At 61.8% G+C, this 15,883-nt stretch overlaps 4 protein-coding genes across 5 annotated transcripts; 1 reads left to right on the top strand and 3 right to left on the bottom strand.

Annotated features, from left to right (window-relative positions):
• Positions 1-774: 774 nt before the first annotated feature.
• TMEM216 (transmembrane protein 216) lies at positions 775-2,173 on the bottom strand. Its single transcript, XM_061348468.1, has 5 exons — positions 2,046-2,173; positions 1,818-1,919; positions 1,622-1,714; positions 1,092-1,293; positions 775-1,006 (listed from the first exon to the last, which is right to left on the bottom strand). The coding sequence occupies exons 1-5, from the start codon at positions 2,056-2,058 to the stop codon at positions 991-993; spliced, it is 426 nt and encodes a 141-aa protein (XP_061204452.1). The 5' UTR covers positions 2,059-2,173; the 3' UTR covers positions 775-990.
• Positions 2,174-2,528: 355 nt separating this feature from the next.
• Positions 2,529-5,741, bottom strand: TMEM138 (transmembrane protein 138). Its single transcript, XM_061348459.1, has 5 exons — positions 5,640-5,741; positions 4,227-4,462; positions 3,975-4,146; positions 2,794-2,869; positions 2,529-2,684 (listed from the first exon to the last, which is right to left on the bottom strand). Exons 2-5 carry the CDS (start codon positions 4,352-4,354, stop codon positions 2,572-2,574), a joined length of 489 nt encoding a protein of 162 aa, XP_061204443.1. The 5' UTR covers positions 4,355-4,462; positions 5,640-5,741; the 3' UTR covers positions 2,529-2,571.
• A 65-nt stretch (positions 5,742-5,806) lies between these two features.
• LOC133209704 (lysosomal membrane ascorbate-dependent ferrireductase CYB561A3) lies at positions 5,807-9,564 on the top strand. Its single transcript, XM_061348449.1, has 6 exons — positions 5,807-5,856; positions 7,101-7,306; positions 7,374-7,582; positions 8,765-8,919; positions 9,114-9,266; positions 9,369-9,564. The coding sequence occupies exons 1-6, from the start codon at positions 5,825-5,827 to the stop codon at positions 9,562-9,564; spliced, it is 951 nt and encodes a 316-aa protein (XP_061204433.1). The 5' UTR covers positions 5,807-5,824.
• A 737-nt stretch (positions 9,565-10,301) lies between these two features.
• Positions 10,302-15,112, bottom strand: TKFC (triokinase and FMN cyclase). Of its 2 annotated transcripts, none has more exons than XM_061348474.1 (17): positions 15,015-15,112; positions 14,746-14,935; positions 14,568-14,678; positions 13,308-13,489; positions 13,156-13,234; positions 12,954-13,043; positions 12,827-12,861; positions 12,647-12,731; positions 12,483-12,572; positions 12,292-12,408; positions 12,076-12,195; positions 11,842-11,979; positions 11,544-11,650; positions 11,367-11,470; positions 11,244-11,277; positions 10,623-10,712; positions 10,302-10,521 (listed from the first exon to the last, which is right to left on the bottom strand). In XM_061348474.1, the coding sequence occupies exons 1-17, from the start codon at positions 15,018-15,020 to the stop codon at positions 10,369-10,371; spliced, it is 1,731 nt and encodes a 576-aa protein (XP_061204458.1). In that variant the 5' UTR covers positions 15,021-15,112; the 3' UTR covers positions 10,302-10,368. The 2 variants fall into 2 exon arrangements, with proteins under 2 accessions (XP_061204458.1, XP_061204459.1); XM_061348475.1 differs by having other exon boundaries at positions 10,302-10,529; positions 10,631-10,712.
• Between the last annotated feature and the right edge of the window lie 771 nt (positions 15,113-15,883).

The raw sequence follows: 15,883 nt of genomic DNA, 5'->3' as shown, positions 1-15,883 counted from the left end.
AGCACCTCAGCACCCTCATAGGGAAGAATTCCTTCCTTACATCCAGTCTGGATCCTCCCTGTTTCAGTGTGAACCCATTACCCCTTGTCCTGTTGCTCCAGTCCCTAATGAAGAGTCCCTCTCCAGCATCCTTGTATCCCCCTTCAGACACTGGAAGCTGCTCTGAGGTCTCCACGCAGCTTCTCTTCTCCAGGCTGAACAGCCCCAACTTTCTCAGCCTATCTCCATACAGGAGCTGCTCCAGCCCCTGAGCATCCTCGTGGCCTCCTCTGGACTTGTTCCAACAGTTCCATGTCCTTTTTATGTTGAGGACACCAGAACTGCACACAATGCTCCAGGGGAGGTCTCACGAGAGCAGAGCAGAGGGGTAGGATCAGCTCCTTGGACCTGCTGGTCACGCTCCTTTGGATGCAGCCCAGGTTACAGTTGCTTTCTGGGCTCCAGCGCACACTGAACCCTGCTCATGTTCAGTTTCTCATCACCCAACACCCCCAAGTCCTCCTCAGGCTGCTCTGCATCTCTTCTCCACCCATCTGCCTCTATGCCTGGGGTTGCCCTGACCCAGGTGTAGGACCTTGCCTTGCCTATGAAGTGTTGGAAGTGATGAAGAGGGGTCTGGAGTGCTTTAAAGCTGCTCTGCTGAGTGGACAAGGGGTGGTTGGGGACTGATGGGCTGCTACTGAGGGGCTTTTCTGCCCCTCCAAGCACTCAGAGCAGCAGTGGGGGGTGCCCTGGAGACGGGGGGGGGTGCAACCCAAGTGCTCAGGCCCCAGGTAAAAATAAATATTTATTGGAAAAGAGGGAATTCTTGTGAGAAGGTAGCAAAAAAAATAGGAATTCTCAGTACCTGGAGCTGCCGTGCACGTCCTGGGGGGCAGCAGGGAGGGGGCTGCCTCGCAGGTCACTCCTGGCCGATGGGGAGACACCCAACGGGGGGGTGCTGAGCACCCAGTGCCTCCTGTACCTGGTCCTTTGGCGTGGCGCAGGGCCTCAGTATGAGTCTGCGCTGTTAAGGGATAAAAGAGGGATGGAGGAGTGCTAAAGCAGCTTGGAAGTCTGGCATTCCATAGGGAGCAGCCTGGGAAAGGTACCTGGAGAAGGAGAGGAGCGCCAGGACAGCCAGCAGCAGCTCCAGGCTGTAGAAGAGGAGGAGGATGGCGTTGAGGATGGCTTCCAGGCGCAGGGCATAGGTCTGCAGCAGTAGGTAATAGGTGGCCATCACGGCTGCCGGCACCGTCAGCGCCAGGCTGATGCAGAGGGGAACCTTCCGCTGGCACAGGTTGCCCTTGGAGCCTGTTGTGGGGATGGGAACAGAGGGGGGCCTTGTGGGTCCCATCGGTTCTTGGGGCTCTCGGTGTCACCAGCACTCGGAGCCATGGGGTGGGTTGGGAGGAAGGGAGCTGAACGCTCACAAGGGCCAACCCCAGTGCTCCAAGCCCCTGTGTGCTTGAGCACTGCCAGGGCTGGGGCAGCCACAGCTTCTCTGGGCACCCTGTGCCAGCGCCTCAGCACCCTCACAGGGAAGAGCTTCTGCCTAAGAGCTCAGCTCAGTCTCCCCTCGGGCAGGTTCAAGCCATTCCCCTTGGCCTGGCCCTACAGGCCCTTGTCCCAAAGCACTCACCGAAGAAGATGCGCGTCGCCTCAGTGCCGAGGTAGAGGAAGAGCAGCGCCACGTCCAGCACCAGGTTGGTGAAGGGGTAGGGCAGCAGCAGCACTGCGGGCACAGCCACCTCAGAGCCCGCCCAGCGCAGGGGCAGGGACCGGGACCGGGACCCCCGGATGCGCTCCAGGGGTACCGGGGTACGGGGGGGGCTCACCCTTGTACACGAAGATGAAGGCCTCCAGCAGGAAGTAGGTCGCGCTGTACCAGCCATTGAGGAAGAGCAGGACCTGCAGCGGGGCCGAGGAGCGCTGGCGGCCTGCGGGCACAAGGCGGCGGTGGGCGGGCAGCGCCCAAAGGGGCCGGTTCCGGCCGCACCGAGCCCCCGGTTCCTCCCGGCCCCGTTCTGCCCTCCCCGGGCCCCCGGCCGCGGGGCTTAACTCACTCCTAGGCGCCATCTTCCATCTCCATGGCAACCGCCGCCGCCCTCGCCCGCTCCCTCCGCCCTCTCTATGATCCCGGAGGACTGAGCCGGGAGGCCGCGGGTTCGAGGCGCGCAGCCGGCACTTAGGCACGGTGAATTGAGGGGGGGCTCGCCGGGTGTTCCCCCCCAAAACACACACACACACACGGGTTGTGCCGCGGTTCTCTCCACTACACGGTGGGCACTGCCCCGTTAACGGGCTGGAAACGCAGCCAGGAGCTGGGGGAAGGATGCTGGGAGGCAGAGAGTGAATGGGATGGAGGGAACAGCCCGGGGCAGGGCGGGGGGGTCAGCGTTGGAAAACACAGCTCATTTATTTCTTTACTGATTACAAAACCACTTGAGCCCCAAAACAAGGGATGCGGCTCCATCCTGATGCACAGTGGGGTGCGGATAAGCTCCTAGCATCCACCTGAGGTGCTGGTACCAGTGAGGACCAGCGGTCCCCACTGGGGGCCAGGAGGTGATGGAGAATGGAGGGGAACCGTCAGCCACGGAACTGCTCAAACTCCTTGCGCAGCCACAGAGAGTCCTGGTAGAAGAGGGGGTCCCCCAGGTGCACCGCGGTCCTCTTGTAGAAGTAGCAATAGAGCACGGCCGCTGCGGGAGGGAGGAAGAGGGGTGTGAAGGTGAGCACCCACCTTCATCCCCAGGGGCACCCCAAAAGTAGCAGGGGCCCAGCAGGGCTCCTGTGAGCCCCAGCCCTTACCCAGGCGCTGGAACACGAAGAGGGTCTGCAGGCCTTCGGTCCACACGAAGCGGCTGGAGTCGCGCCAGCGCAGGTTCTGAGCACAGACAGGAGGCATGGGATGGGGTGGGATGAAGGGAGCTGAAAGCCCATCCAGTTCCAACCCCAACACCTTCCACTGGAGCAGCTTGCTCCAAGCCCCTGTGTCCTTGAGCACTGCCAGGGATGGGGCAGCCACAGCTTCTCTGGGCACCCTGTGCCAGCGCCTCAGCACCCTCACAGGGAAGAGCTTCTGCCTAAGAGCTCAGCTCAGTCTCCCCTCGGGCAGGTTCAAGCCATTCCCCTTGGCCTGGCCCTACAGGCCCTTGTCCCAAGCCCCTCTCCAGGTTCCCTGCAGCCCCTTTAGGCACTGGAGCTGCTCTAAGGTCTCCCCTTCAGGAGCCTTCTCTTGTCCAGGCTGCCCCAGCCCAGCTCTCCCAGCCTGGCTCCAGGGCAGAGCTGCTGCAGCCCTCGCAGCAGCTCCATCACTTTGGGGACACCCCCACCCCAAAGGTTAAGCAGCTCAGGGGATTTAACCAGCGAGCCAGGACCTATTCCTGCTTCAGATCCCTGCAAATCCCCTGTCAATCCCCTGCCTGCGGGATCTGGGCAGCACCAACGTGGCTGCTCCAGACCCAGGGGCAACGGGGTGAGGAGAGACCCTCACCCTGAGGATGGAGGGGGATGAGACCCCATAGAGGAGGATGCCCAGGGGCTGGGCAGGGCATGGGGCTGCTTCTTCAGGGGATGGGGATAAGAGGGAGTTTCTTTGGGGATGAAAAGGGGAAGATGCTGCTTCAACAGAACCAGGACCCCCTGAATGCCCTCAGGGCTGCCCAGTGCCAGCAGGCTCTGAGCACTGGTGTTTGCTGGGGATTAATCCCAGGTAAAGCAGGAGCTGCTGTCCCAGCCCTCAGCAGGGATTATCCCGTGGCAGCACGGAGCTGGAGCTGCTTTCCCTGGGGGGGGGAAGAGGATTTTCCAGCCTTTAGGAAAAGGGCTGGGATGGGGCAGCTCCCTCCTTCCATCCGGATGCCAATGGGGGGACACCAAACTGACCCTGCTGGGTGGATGATGGTCTTCCTCTCATGGAAGAGGGGCTGAAGGAGGGAGCAGAGGGTTGTGCTGGTCACCCTCAGGAGGAACCAGCGGCCCCAACCTACCATAACCCACACGTGGAAGGAGATGCTGAGCCCCAGGTAGGCTGCAGACAGCAGGATGGTGCCCTTGAACTTGTGGAAGAGGAGATTGACCAGCCCAGCCTGGAAGACGAAGGTGTTGAAGAACATGAGGAAGATGATGATGACGTTGAAGAGAATAGCAATGTCCTGGATGCTGCAGGAGGAGGGAAACGGGGTGAGATCCCAACCTTCCTGTCCCACCAGGGTGGCCACAGCCCCCCTGTGGGTACTCACATGAAGAGGACGAGCTGGACAGCAGGAGCTGTGCGGAGCAGCTCCGAGAAGGAGTTGACAAAGAGGTCATAGAAGAGGAGCAGGAACTGCAGGAACAGCACCAGGCTGTAGTTGCTGGTCTGGAGCATCCTCCTTCCCTTGGCCTTGGAGCTCTCAGCTCCAGCGTCCCCAGAGGCAAAGGCAGCTCATGGCGTGGAGCTGAGGGGCTCAGTGTTGCTCGTTTCCATTGCCAGGACCTGGAGGGGGAGCAGAGCTTTGGTTTGGCAGCATGGGATGAAGCCCTGGGCTGCGTCCCTCTCCTTTCTCCCCATGCAGCAGGTTCAGATTCACCCCTACAATCAGCCAGGCTGGAAAAGGCCTTTATGATCAGCAATCCCAGCCCTGCCAAGGCCACCACAGCCCATAGCACTGAGGGCATCGTCTGTAGGGTTTGGGAGCACTTGCAGGGCCGGTTCCCTGGGCAGCCTGTTCCAATGCCTGAGCACCCTCTGGGGCAGGAATTGTTCCCCAGCTCCATCTAACCCTGCCCTGGTGCAGCTTGAGGCCGGTTCCTCTTGTCCCAGCCCTTGTTCCTTGGGAGCAGAGCCCAGCCCCTCCTGGCTCCATCCTCCTGTCAGGCAGTTGGAGGCAGCCATCAGGTCCCCCCTGAGCCTTCTCTTCTCCATCTGAACCCCCCAGCTCCCTCAGCCCTTCCCCATCACCCTTGGGCTCCAGGCCCTGCCCCAGCTCCATTGCCCTGCTCTGGCCCCGCTCCAGCCCCTCAAGGTCTCTCTTGCAGTGAGGGGCCCAGAGCTGAGCCCAGGATCCGAGGTGCGGCCTCCCCAGCCCCAACCTCTGCAGGGCCAAGGCCCACGGGTGAGTCCCAGGCCGCGCTGTGGGGACAGGCTCGGACACGCGGGGCCTCCTGGAGCCCGCACCCAGGCCTGGGGCTGCTGTGAGGCCACACGGGGCCGGCCGGGCAGCACCGGGGAGGCCCAACCCTCCCTGCCCTCCACTGCCAAAGCAGGGACGCGGAGCACGGGGCAGGTAACGGGGGTGCAGGGGGCAAGGAGGGGTGCAGGGCAACGCGGGATCCCCCTTGTCCTGGCACCCATAGGGCTGCGATGGGGGGGGGGAAGGGGACAACCACGCTTTACAGCCCCAACACCGATGTGGGCCCCCCTCGTCCCCTCTTCCCCCCTCACACCCCTCGCGGACCCCCTTTACCAGGCCCTAAGGAGGCCGCAGCCCCACCGGACACCCCCAAAGCCCCCCGTTCCCCACCGAAAGCGGGCTCGATGCTCCCCGGAGCGCACACACCGGTAGTGCCGGGGTTGTGGGTGCCGCTGTGTGCCCCCTTGTCCCTTCATGTCCCCCTCCTACCCCATCTATGTCCCCCCGTGTGCCCGCACCGCACCGCGGCCCAGCGCTGACCTGCGGCCGCCATCTTCCGTCTCCACGGCAACGGCGCGGGCACCGAGAGGAAGGCGGAAGTGCGTGGCTAGAAGGGCCGCGCTGGGGCCGAGCTGAGGCCGCTCTGGCCGCCGCTCTCGCTGATCACCGGGGGCATTGGCGGCCTGGGCTCGGCGCCACCACCGGGGCGAGCGGCGCCGGCCACGATGGAGGCGCCCGGCGGGGCGGAGGGGGCGAGGTACGGCCCCGGTACCGGGGGGAGCCGTGGGGCAGGGCCCCGTGTGCCCGGTGTTATAGGAAGGGAGTGCCATGGGGCCAGGCCCATGGGGCCAGCGCCGATCCCCATGCTCTGTGGGTGCCATGGGGCCAAGCCCGATTCCCATGCTCTGTGGGTGCTATGGGGCCAGGCCCGATTCCCATGCTCTGTGGGTGCCATGGGGCCAGGCCCGGGGGAAGCCATGGGGCCAGCCCTGTTCCGCATGCTCTATGGGTGCCATGGGACTAGGCCCATGGGGCCAGCGCCGATCCCCATGCTCTATGGGTGCCATAGGGCCAGCCCCGTTCCCCATGCTCTGTGGGTGCCATGGGACCAGGCCCGGGGGGAGCCATGGGGCCAGCCCTGTTCCCCATGCTCTGTGAGTGCCCTGGGGCCAGCCCTGTTTCCCATGCTCTATGGGTGCTATGGGGCCAGCCCCGATTCCCCACGCTCTATGGGTGCCATGGGGCTAGGCCCGATCCCCGTGCTCTATGGGTGCTATGGGGCCAGGCCCAATCCCCATGCTCTATGGGTGCAATAGAGCCAGCCCTGTTCCCCATGCTCTGTGGATGCTATAGGGCCAGGCCCAATCCCCATGCTCTATGGGTGCCGTGGGGCAGCTCAGCACTGCAGTGCCCCAAGCAATGGGTGTCCGAGCTCCTTATCTCCCCCCCCCCCCCCGACCCCGCTGTGGGGCCGTGTCCCACTGCCGTGGGGCGGCCTCTGTGGGGCAGGACGGGGCTGTCCCCACCCCCGACGGGGCCAGAAATAGCCCTTGCTGGAGGCAGATGCAAATCGCCATTCAAATGAGCTCAGCCTCCTGCTTGGAGCCCCACAGGCTGAGGGCAGGACCATAGCGCAGGTACCACGATGGGTGCTGCCCGTGGGGTCCCATTTACCCCTATGGGGCGAGGGGTGATGCTAGGATGAGGGTATGGGAGCGGTGCCTTGCATCCAATTGGGGTGAGCCCTATGGTGGGGATGGGGTGTGGAAAGGGAAGGGATTACATCAATGGGGTCCTGAGGACAATGTGGGGGGGGGTACAGGAGAGACCCATTGGGATGCCCTTAACGTTGTCCCCTATGGGGTGCCTTCTCATAGCATGGGCCCGGCTCCAGCCCTGCCATCATTCCCTATGCAGGCAGCAGCTGGGCTGGAGCCCAGTTCCCCTTTCAGCGGCTCCTCCCCACAGAGCCCCATACACAGAGGCCTTGCTCTTCCCTAGGTGCCCCCATCCCATTGTGGAGATGCTGGACGTGCCCTTCCTGCCCTTCTGCCTCCTCCTGGGCCTCCTGGGCTTGCTGTGCGTGGCCTTTGTGAGCTCCTGGTGCCAGTACTGGCGAGGGGGCTTCGCTTGGGACGGCAGCGCCCGCATGTTCAACTGGCACCCGGTGCTGATGGTGACGGCCATGGTGGTGCTCTATGGGGCAGGTAAGTGGGGTGCAAAGGGGGGGGTGCGGACCTAACGCGGCTCCATCCTCACCGCCTCATCCCACAGCATCCCTGGTTTATCGCCTGCCCGCATCCTGGAGCGGTCCCAAGCTGCCCTGGAAGGTGCTGCACAGCTCCCTGGCACTGGTAGCCCTCAGCCTGGCAGCGCTGGGCTTGGTGGCCGTGTTCCGCTTCCACAATGCACAAGGTACCCCCAATATGTACTCATTGCACAGCTGGTTGGGCCTGGCCACTGTGCTGCTCTTCTGCTGTCAGGTGAGTGATGCTCCTGCTCCTGCATCCCAGCTCCATTCACTCCCCATCCTGCTCTGCTGTCAGTGAGTGATGCTCCTGCTCCTGCATCCCAGCCCCATGCACTCCCCATCCTGCTCTGCTGTCAGTGAGTGATGCTCCTGCTCCTGCATCCCAGCCCCATGCACTCCCCATCCTGCCCTGCTGTCAGTGAGTGATGCTCCTGCTCCTGCATCCCAGCTCCATGCACTCCCCATCCTGCTCTGCTGTCAGTGAGTGCTGGTCCTGCTCCTGCATCCCAGCTCCATGCACTCCCCATCCTGCTCTGCTGTCAGTGAGTGCTGGTCCTGCTCCTGCATCCCAGCCCCATGCACTCCCCATCCTGCTCTGCTGTCAGTGAGTGCTGGTCCTGCTCCTGCATCCCAGCCCCATGCACTCCCCATCCTGCTCTGCTGTCAGTGAGTGATGCTCCTGCTCCTGCATCCCAGCCCCATGCACTCCCCATCCTGCTCTGCTGTCAGTGAGTGATGCTCCTGCTCCTGCATCCCAGCTCCATGCACTCCCCATCCTGCTCTGCTGTCAGTGAGTGATGCTCCTGCTCCTGCATCCCAGCTCCATGCACTCCCCATCCTGCTCTGCTGTCAGTGAGTGATGCTCCTGCTCCTGCATCCCAGCTCCATGCACTCCCCATCCTGCTCTGCTGTCAGTGAGTGATGCTCCTGCTCCTGCATCCCAGCTCCATGCACTCCCCATCCTGCTCTGCTGTCAGTGAGTGATGCTCCTGCTCCTGCATCCCAGCTCCATGCACTCCCCATCCTGCTCTGCTGTCAGTGAGTGATGCTCCTGCTCCTGCATCCCAGCTCCATGCACTCCCCATCCTGCTCTGCTGTCAGTGAGTGATGCTCCTGCTCCTGCATCCCAGCCCCATGCACTCCCCATCCTGCTCTGCTGTCAGTGAGTGATGCTCCTGCTCCTGCATCCCAGCTCCATGCACTCCCCATCCTGCTCTGCTGTCAGTGAGTGATGCTCCTGCTCCTGCATCCCAGCTCCATTCCCTCCCCATCCTGCTCTGCTGTCAGTGAGTGATGCTCCTGCTCCTGCATCCCAGCCCCATTCCCTCCCCATCCTGCTCTGCTGTCAGTGAGTGATGCTCCTGCTCCTGCATCCCAGCCCCATTCCCTCCCCATCCTCCCTTCCCTCCCACAGTGGCTGGTTGGATTCAGCACCTTCCTGCTCCCCTGGGCTCCTGCCTGGCTCCGAGGCCTCTACAAACCCATCCACATCTTCTTTGGCTCCACCATCCTGCTGCTGTCCGTGGCCTCCTGCGTGTCAGGCATCAACGAGAAGCTCTTCTTCAGCCTGTGAGCATCCTGTGTACTGGGGAGCAAGCAGGCTTTGGGCTCCCAGTGGAGCAGAGTGAACCCAAACCCTGTTGGGCATAGGGCAAACGGGTGATGCTCTGCTCCACTCCCTGCTGCAGGGGTACTGTGGGGTTGGATGGGGAGGCTGGGCACATCCAGGACAGCTTTGGGCTCCTTTCCCCCCCTTAAGGAAGAATGGGACAGCACAATACAAGCTCCTGCCTGCTGAGGCTGTGTTTGCCAACACCTTGGGGCTCCTCATCCTGCTCTTTGGGGTGCTGGTGCTGGGTGCCCTGGCCCGGCCGAGCTGGAAGCGCCCTGATGCTGACTGCCCCGACTCCCGTCAGGTACTGGGTTCGCTATGGGGTGGATTTGGGGGTGCTGGTTCCCCCCCCTGGGTTATCCCTGTGTGGGGATGGATGTGGGGCTCAGCTGTATCCTCCCCACAGCCACTGCTTGATGCTGAGCACTGATGCTGATGGAGCAGCTGAGGTCTCTCCCTGCCATTCGTGGGCTCTTTGGATCCCATCGCTTCCCTGCCTGCTGTGCTGGAGCATCCGAGGTCTATCCCTGCCCTTCCCGAGCTTTGGCTCCATCACTTCCCTGCTTACTCTGCTGGAGCCATTCCCAGGATCCCAGCACTGAGATTTGGATCCCAGCTCTTCCCTGCTGGCCCTGCCTGTGGCCATCACCTTGTCCTCACCCAGGAGCCTGCACCCAATGCTCCCAACTCCATGGGAGGACCACGCTCAGCTCCCCTGCAGGAGATGCTGCTGCCATGAGGACATCTCTTTGCCCCCTTTGTGACCTGGGGCAGGATGGGGGCAGCCACAGGGGGATGCTCGTGCCTGCATCCTCGTGCTTCCATGCATCTGGAATCTCCTCCCTGGAGTGTGCTGTGCTCCAAAGCAGCCCCTGGAGCTGGCAGCAGCTGCTGGAGGAGCACCCATGAACCTGATGGGGATGCAGGGAACCCTCACCCCGTGCCTTGCCCTTCACCAGGGTGCCTCTCCCTCCACCCCATGGTGGTGGGAGCAGCCCAGGAGCCTCACAGGGCCCTCCTGGCTACTTAATAAAGCACTGGCTTCTGCAGGGCTCCTGCATCCGCATCCCTGGGGACAAAGCAGGGCCATAGGAGCCCGGATGGGGCTGGAGGAGGAGACCCCAGTGCTGGCCCCCATCCCCTGCTTCTCCTTTCTGCCTTCCCCCTGTGTCTCCAAGCCCCGTGCCTGGGGCCATGTGAGCCCTGTGGTTACCCTGGTGCTGAACTCGTGCTCAGCCCAGAAGCTTCCTTCCTCAGTGATGATGAAGCACAGGATCCCTGCTCCGCATCCCCATCCCCATCCCATCCCGCTGCATCCCTAGGGAAGCACTGGAGCAGCTTGAGGACCACAAAGGTTTATTGAGGGCATGGAGGGGGGTCAGAAGTGAGATGCAGCCCCCCCCCCATCAGCTCTGCAGCCCCTCCAGCACTGCCTTGAGCACTGCAGCCACAGCCACAGCCCCCGGGTCGGGCTGCAGCAGCCGTGCTGAGCTGATGTAGCTGGCTCTGCCCGCCCCGGCCTCCATGTGCTTGGTGGCCTCTGCTGCAGCCTCCGCGCTCTGCAGGGGTAAAGGGGATGGACCAGGGCATCAAAGGGATTCCCATATCCAATTCCCAAGCCAGCCCTGCACTGGGATCCCCCCATACACACACATGGTACCTGCACAGCGTTGGTCAGCACGGGCAGCAGCTCGGCACCGGGGCTGCGCAGGGGATGCAGAGCCTGTGCTGCAGCACACAGAGAGTCCAACTGGGGAGATGGGGAAGGGGCTGAGAGCCGGATGGGAGCAGCCTGGATTGTGGCTCTGCCCCATGTGGAGTCATGGAATGGGTTGGGATGAAGCTCATCCAGCTCCAACCCTTTCCATTGGAGCAGCTTGCTCCAAGCCCCTGTGTCCTTGAGCACTGCCAGGGATGGGGCAGCCACAGCTTCTCTGGGCACCCTGTGCCAGCGCCTCAGCACCCTCACAAGGGAAGAGCTTCTGCCTAAGAGCTCAGCTCAGTCTCCCCTCGGGCAGGTTCAAGCCATTCCCCTTGGCCTGGCCCTACAGGCCCTTGTCCCAAGCCCCTCTCCAGGTTCCCTGCAGCCCCTTCAGGCACTGGAGCTGCTCTCAGGTCTCCCCTTCAGGAGCCTTCTCTTGTCCAGGCTGCCCCAGCCCAGCTCTCCCAGCCTGGCTCCAGAGCAGAGCTGCTCCATTGCAGCATCCCCATGGCCTCACTCCAGCCGTTGCTTTGAGGACCCCACAAGCCCAAGTCCCCCCAACAGGACACCAGCACTCACCATTGTCCTGTCCCCTGGGGCAGCACCTCCATACCTGGGGGGGGGGATGCAGGAGAGGGTTAGTGGGAAGGTCTGGGGGTCCCAGTGTTGGGGTAGGGGGGTCCCCTGACCCTGCTCACCCACCTCTGCATGGCTTCAATGCCTGCATCCATGGCATCAGCCCATGCTGGGAGCTCAGTGCTGCGGAGCAGGGGCCGGGCGGCCGCCGTCAGGAAGAGCCCATAGAGCTGTGGGGCACTGGGGGTGAGGGGTCATGGGGGGGGAGGTCCCCTCTTGTCCCATCCCCCCCCTTGCACTCACCACACCAGAGGAGCCCCCCATCTTCTCCAATAAGAGGTCAGCCAGGGCTGAGAGGAGCTGGGCTGGGGCTGCTGGGGGGGACTGGGCATGGACCCACTCCTGGATGGCTGCAGGGAGGAGATGGGAACAGACTGGGAGGGAGCCCCTTAGGCCATAGGGACAAGCAGGGAGACCCCCCCAATGCCTTGGGGCAGCTGACAGGGGGTTCCTAAAGGGGCTTTGGCTCCCTTCATCCCATGACTCCCATGATTCAGGTACCCTGCCCCATAACTCCCTGCCCCATAACTCCCTGCCCCACCTCGAGCAGCCCGAGCGTGCGTGTGGCCGCAGTCCCCATCTCCTGCCTGCCGGTCCAGCTCGTTGAGCCTGTCCTGCATGGCCAGCAGGGTGCTGCACACCAGCTCCAGCACCCTCTGCACCCGCGCCGCACCGGGCCCTGCGAGGAGGAGGCATCACCTTGGGTGGATACAGGGAAACCAAGGCACAGGGAGGTGGTTCCATAAGGGATCCAAGCTCCTTGATGCTGCCCTACCAGAGCTGGGTTCATGCTGCATGGTCCCTGCTCCCTCCTTTGGTGCTGGTAGCTCCTGTCTCTGGCTCGTGGCCGGCGCCGTGGCCACGTTGGGCCATGCCATGGCCGTGGTCTTGGCATCTGGAGAGGCAGGAGGTGAGTGATGGATACCCCCCCCCAACCAAGGACCACACCGGGTCCTGAGCATCCCCATCACCTGTGGGCAGCCCCACGCACCAATGAGCCCCACCAGCTCCTCATCCACCAGCATGAGGGTGAGGGAGACCCCGGCCATCTCCAGCGCCGTCATGAAGGAGCCAACCAGTGCCCTGGTGATGCTGATCCCTCGTCTCTCTGTGGCCATGGAGGAAGGACCATGAGCATCAGCAGCAGGAGCAGAGCAAGGGAATGGAGCCCCCGGTACTCACCCAGGCAGCGCACAGCAGCCCCGGCCACGATGCCCAGCTCCAGGCAGGACAAACCACCCAGGTTGTTCACTACCAGCACCACGGAGGCTCCTAAAGGGGAGGAGCAGGATGAGACCCCTGCCTATGGGGTCTGGGGGGGGTTTGGAGGGTGAATGGGGGCTCACCAGGGCTAAGAGGGAGGTGGGAGGCATTGGAGGGGTCTGTCATGTGGGCCAGCATCATCTCCACCGCCTCATCTGCTGTCAGCATCTAGGGGGATAATAGGGGGACAATGGGGGGACATTGAGGGAAGAGTGGGGGGGGGTGTGGGGAGCATTGGGGGGACCCAACAGGACCGCGCTCACCTTCATCCTGCGCACTCCTGCCTCACCGTGGATCCCTGTGGGGAGATAGGGCAGCATCAGTGATGCTGCGGCCACCTCCAGCACCAAGGGATGTCGATCCCATGGGGAATGGGGGGCATCTCCTCACCCAGACCCAGCTCCATCTCATCAGCATCCAGCTGGAAAGTGGGTTTGGAGCCGGGAACGCTGCATGGGGCCAGGCTGAGCCCCAGGGTACCTGCGTGGGGAGGGATGCGCCAGGTTCCATGGAGCTAATGGGGGGGCTCTGGTTTGCCAGGGATGGGGCTCAGCATCCCCTTGAGGAGCACTAAAGGATCCCCTTCCCCTACCCAAGCCTTTGGCAGCCAATGACACCTTCTCCACGATCTCATCCAAGCTCGCTCCTGCCTCAGCCAGAGCTCCTGCGACCTGCAAAGAGCACAATGGGTAAGGACCATCACCCCCCCCCCCATATCCCATATTCCCATTGCATCCCAGTCACCTTATGGATGAGGATGGTGCCACAGAGCCCACGGCGCCCGGCTTTCTTCAGCGTGGCGAAGGCGCTGTCATCGCCCACCACCACCATGCGCACGTCGGTCCCCTCTGCCCGTGCCCGCTCCAGCGCCAGCCCGAAGTTGAGCCGGTCCCCGGTGTAGTTCTTGACGATGAGGAGGGTCCCGGCTGCGGAGGGACATGGGATGGGTGAAGCGTGGATGTGCGGGATGGGCTCAAGGGGATGGGGATTGGGGCTATGAGGGTGCGGGGGGCAATGGGGCAGGGGTAGTGAAGGGAGTGGGGTCTTCATTGGGACCTAGGGGATAGGGTCTGCAAACCTCTCAGTCATGGGATTAACCATGGAATCATGGGATTAACCATGGAGTCATGGGATTAACCACGGAATCATGGGATTAACCATGGAATCATGGCATTAACCATGGAATCATGGGATTAACCATGGAATCATGGGATTAACCATGGAATCATGGCATTAACCATGGAATCATGGCATTAACCATGGAATCATGGAATTAACCACGGGATCATGGAATTAACCATGGAATCATGGAATTAACCACGGGATCATGGAATTAACCATGGAATCATGGGATTAACCACGGAATCATGGGATTAACCGTGGAATCATGGGATTAACCATGGAATCATGGGATTAACCACGGAATCATGGGATTAACCGTGGAATCATGGGATTAACCATGGAATCATGGGATTAACCACGGAATCATGGGATTAACCACGGAAACATGGGATTAACCATGGAATCATGGGATTAACCACGGAATCATGGGATTAACCACGGAATCATGGGATTAACCATGGAATCATGGAATTAACCATGGAATCATGGGATTAACCATGGAATCATGGAATTAACCACGGAATCATGGGATTAACCACAGAATCATGGGATTAACCACGGAATCATGGGATTAACCATGGAAACATCGAATGAATCATGGAATTAACCATGGAATCATGGGATTAACCATGGAATCATGGAATTAACCATGGAATCATGGGATTAACCATGGAATCATGGAATGAATCATGGGATTAACCATGGAATCATGGAATTAACCATGGAATCATGGGATTAACCATGGAATCATGGAATTAACCATGGAATCATGGGATTAACCATGGAATCATGGGATTAACCATGGAATCATGGGATTAACCATGGAATCATGGGATTAACCACGGAATCATGGACTGGTTTGGGTTGGAAGCTCATCCCTACCTGCCCCAGCCTGTGTCACAGCCCGGATGGCCGCCAGGATGCTGCCCACAGCCGGAGAGGTGAAGACGGCTCCAGCCACCACACCAGTGAGCATCCCCTTCCCAATGTACCCTATGGAACAGCACAGGGAGCTCGGAGCCGCACTGGGAACACTGGTTCACGGTGGGGAGGCGCTTACCTGCATGGGCAGGCTCATGGCCAGAGCCCCCTCCGGAAATGAGAGCCACCCGGCCCCTTATGGCCACCAGGTCAGCTCTTAGGGCCACCCGGTGTCCCTGCAGCAGCTGCAGCCCTGGGTTGGAAGCCACCAGCCCGGCCAGAGCATCGTCAGCACAGCCCGACACTGAGTTCACCAGCTTCTTGGGGACCTGGGGGCACAAAGGGGTGACACAAAGGGGTGACACAAAGGGGTAACATAGGGACCCCATAGCAGTGTAAAGGGCTCACCTCCATAGGGCAGCGTGGTGGTGATGGATCCCTCGCAGGTGCAGCTCAGAGTCCAAGGGGCTGAGGCAGGGCAAGGTCCGCTACCGGTAGGGATACGGTGACACGGGGACAGCGCCTGATTGGGGAGATGGGTTCAGCGTGGTCCTGCATGGGGATAATGTCTGGGATGGGGCAGGATCCGGGTGGGGATAACCCCCAAAGCAGGGACCTCAACTGGGGGGTATGGGGAGAGGATGGGGAGGAACGAGTCCTGCAGCAGGGACACTCTTATGGGGATGGGAACCAGGGTGGCAGCATCCCCAAAGCAGGGACCCTCTTATGGGGATGGGGACCTGGGGACCAGGATGGGAGCATCCCTAAAGTATTGACCCCCTCATGGGGATGGGGACCTGGGGACCAGGATGGGAGCATCCCCCAAAGTGGGGACCCTCTTATGGGGATGGGGACCTGGGGACCAGGATGGGAGCACCCCCAAAGTGGGGACCCCCTCATGGGGATGGGGACCTGGGGACCAGGATGGGAGCATCCCCAAAGCAGGGACCCTCTTATGGGGATGGGGACCTCGGGACCAGGATGGGAGCACCCCCAAAGTGGGGACCCCCTCATGGGGATGGGGACCTGGGGACCAGGATGGGAGCATCCCCAAAGCAGGGACCCTCTTATGGGGATGGGGACCTGGGGACCAGGATGGGAGCACCCCCAAAGTGGGGACCCCCTCATGGGGATGGGGAGGACCATGATGGACACCCCCCCCCCCAAGTTACCCACTCGTGTTAGAGGGGAGCATCCCCCAGCTGGACCCCCCTCCTAGGGTAAAAAGGAAGGGGGGGGGCACTATCCATTGGGAAGAGGGGTCCAGGGGGGATACA

Source organism: Neopsephotus bourkii, unplaced genomic scaffold (assembly GCF_033783945.1).
Source record: "Neopsephotus bourkii isolate Nb327-2 ecotype Australia unplaced genomic scaffold, CSIRO-AGI_Nbou_v1 NB_358, whole genome shotgun sequence".
In the NCBI taxonomy this organism is placed as follows: Eukaryota; Metazoa; Chordata; class Aves; order Psittaciformes; family Psittacidae; genus Neopsephotus; species Neopsephotus bourkii.
The sequence above is the reverse complement of the archived record's forward strand: the minus strand, read 5'-3'. Positions and strand labels throughout refer to the sequence as shown.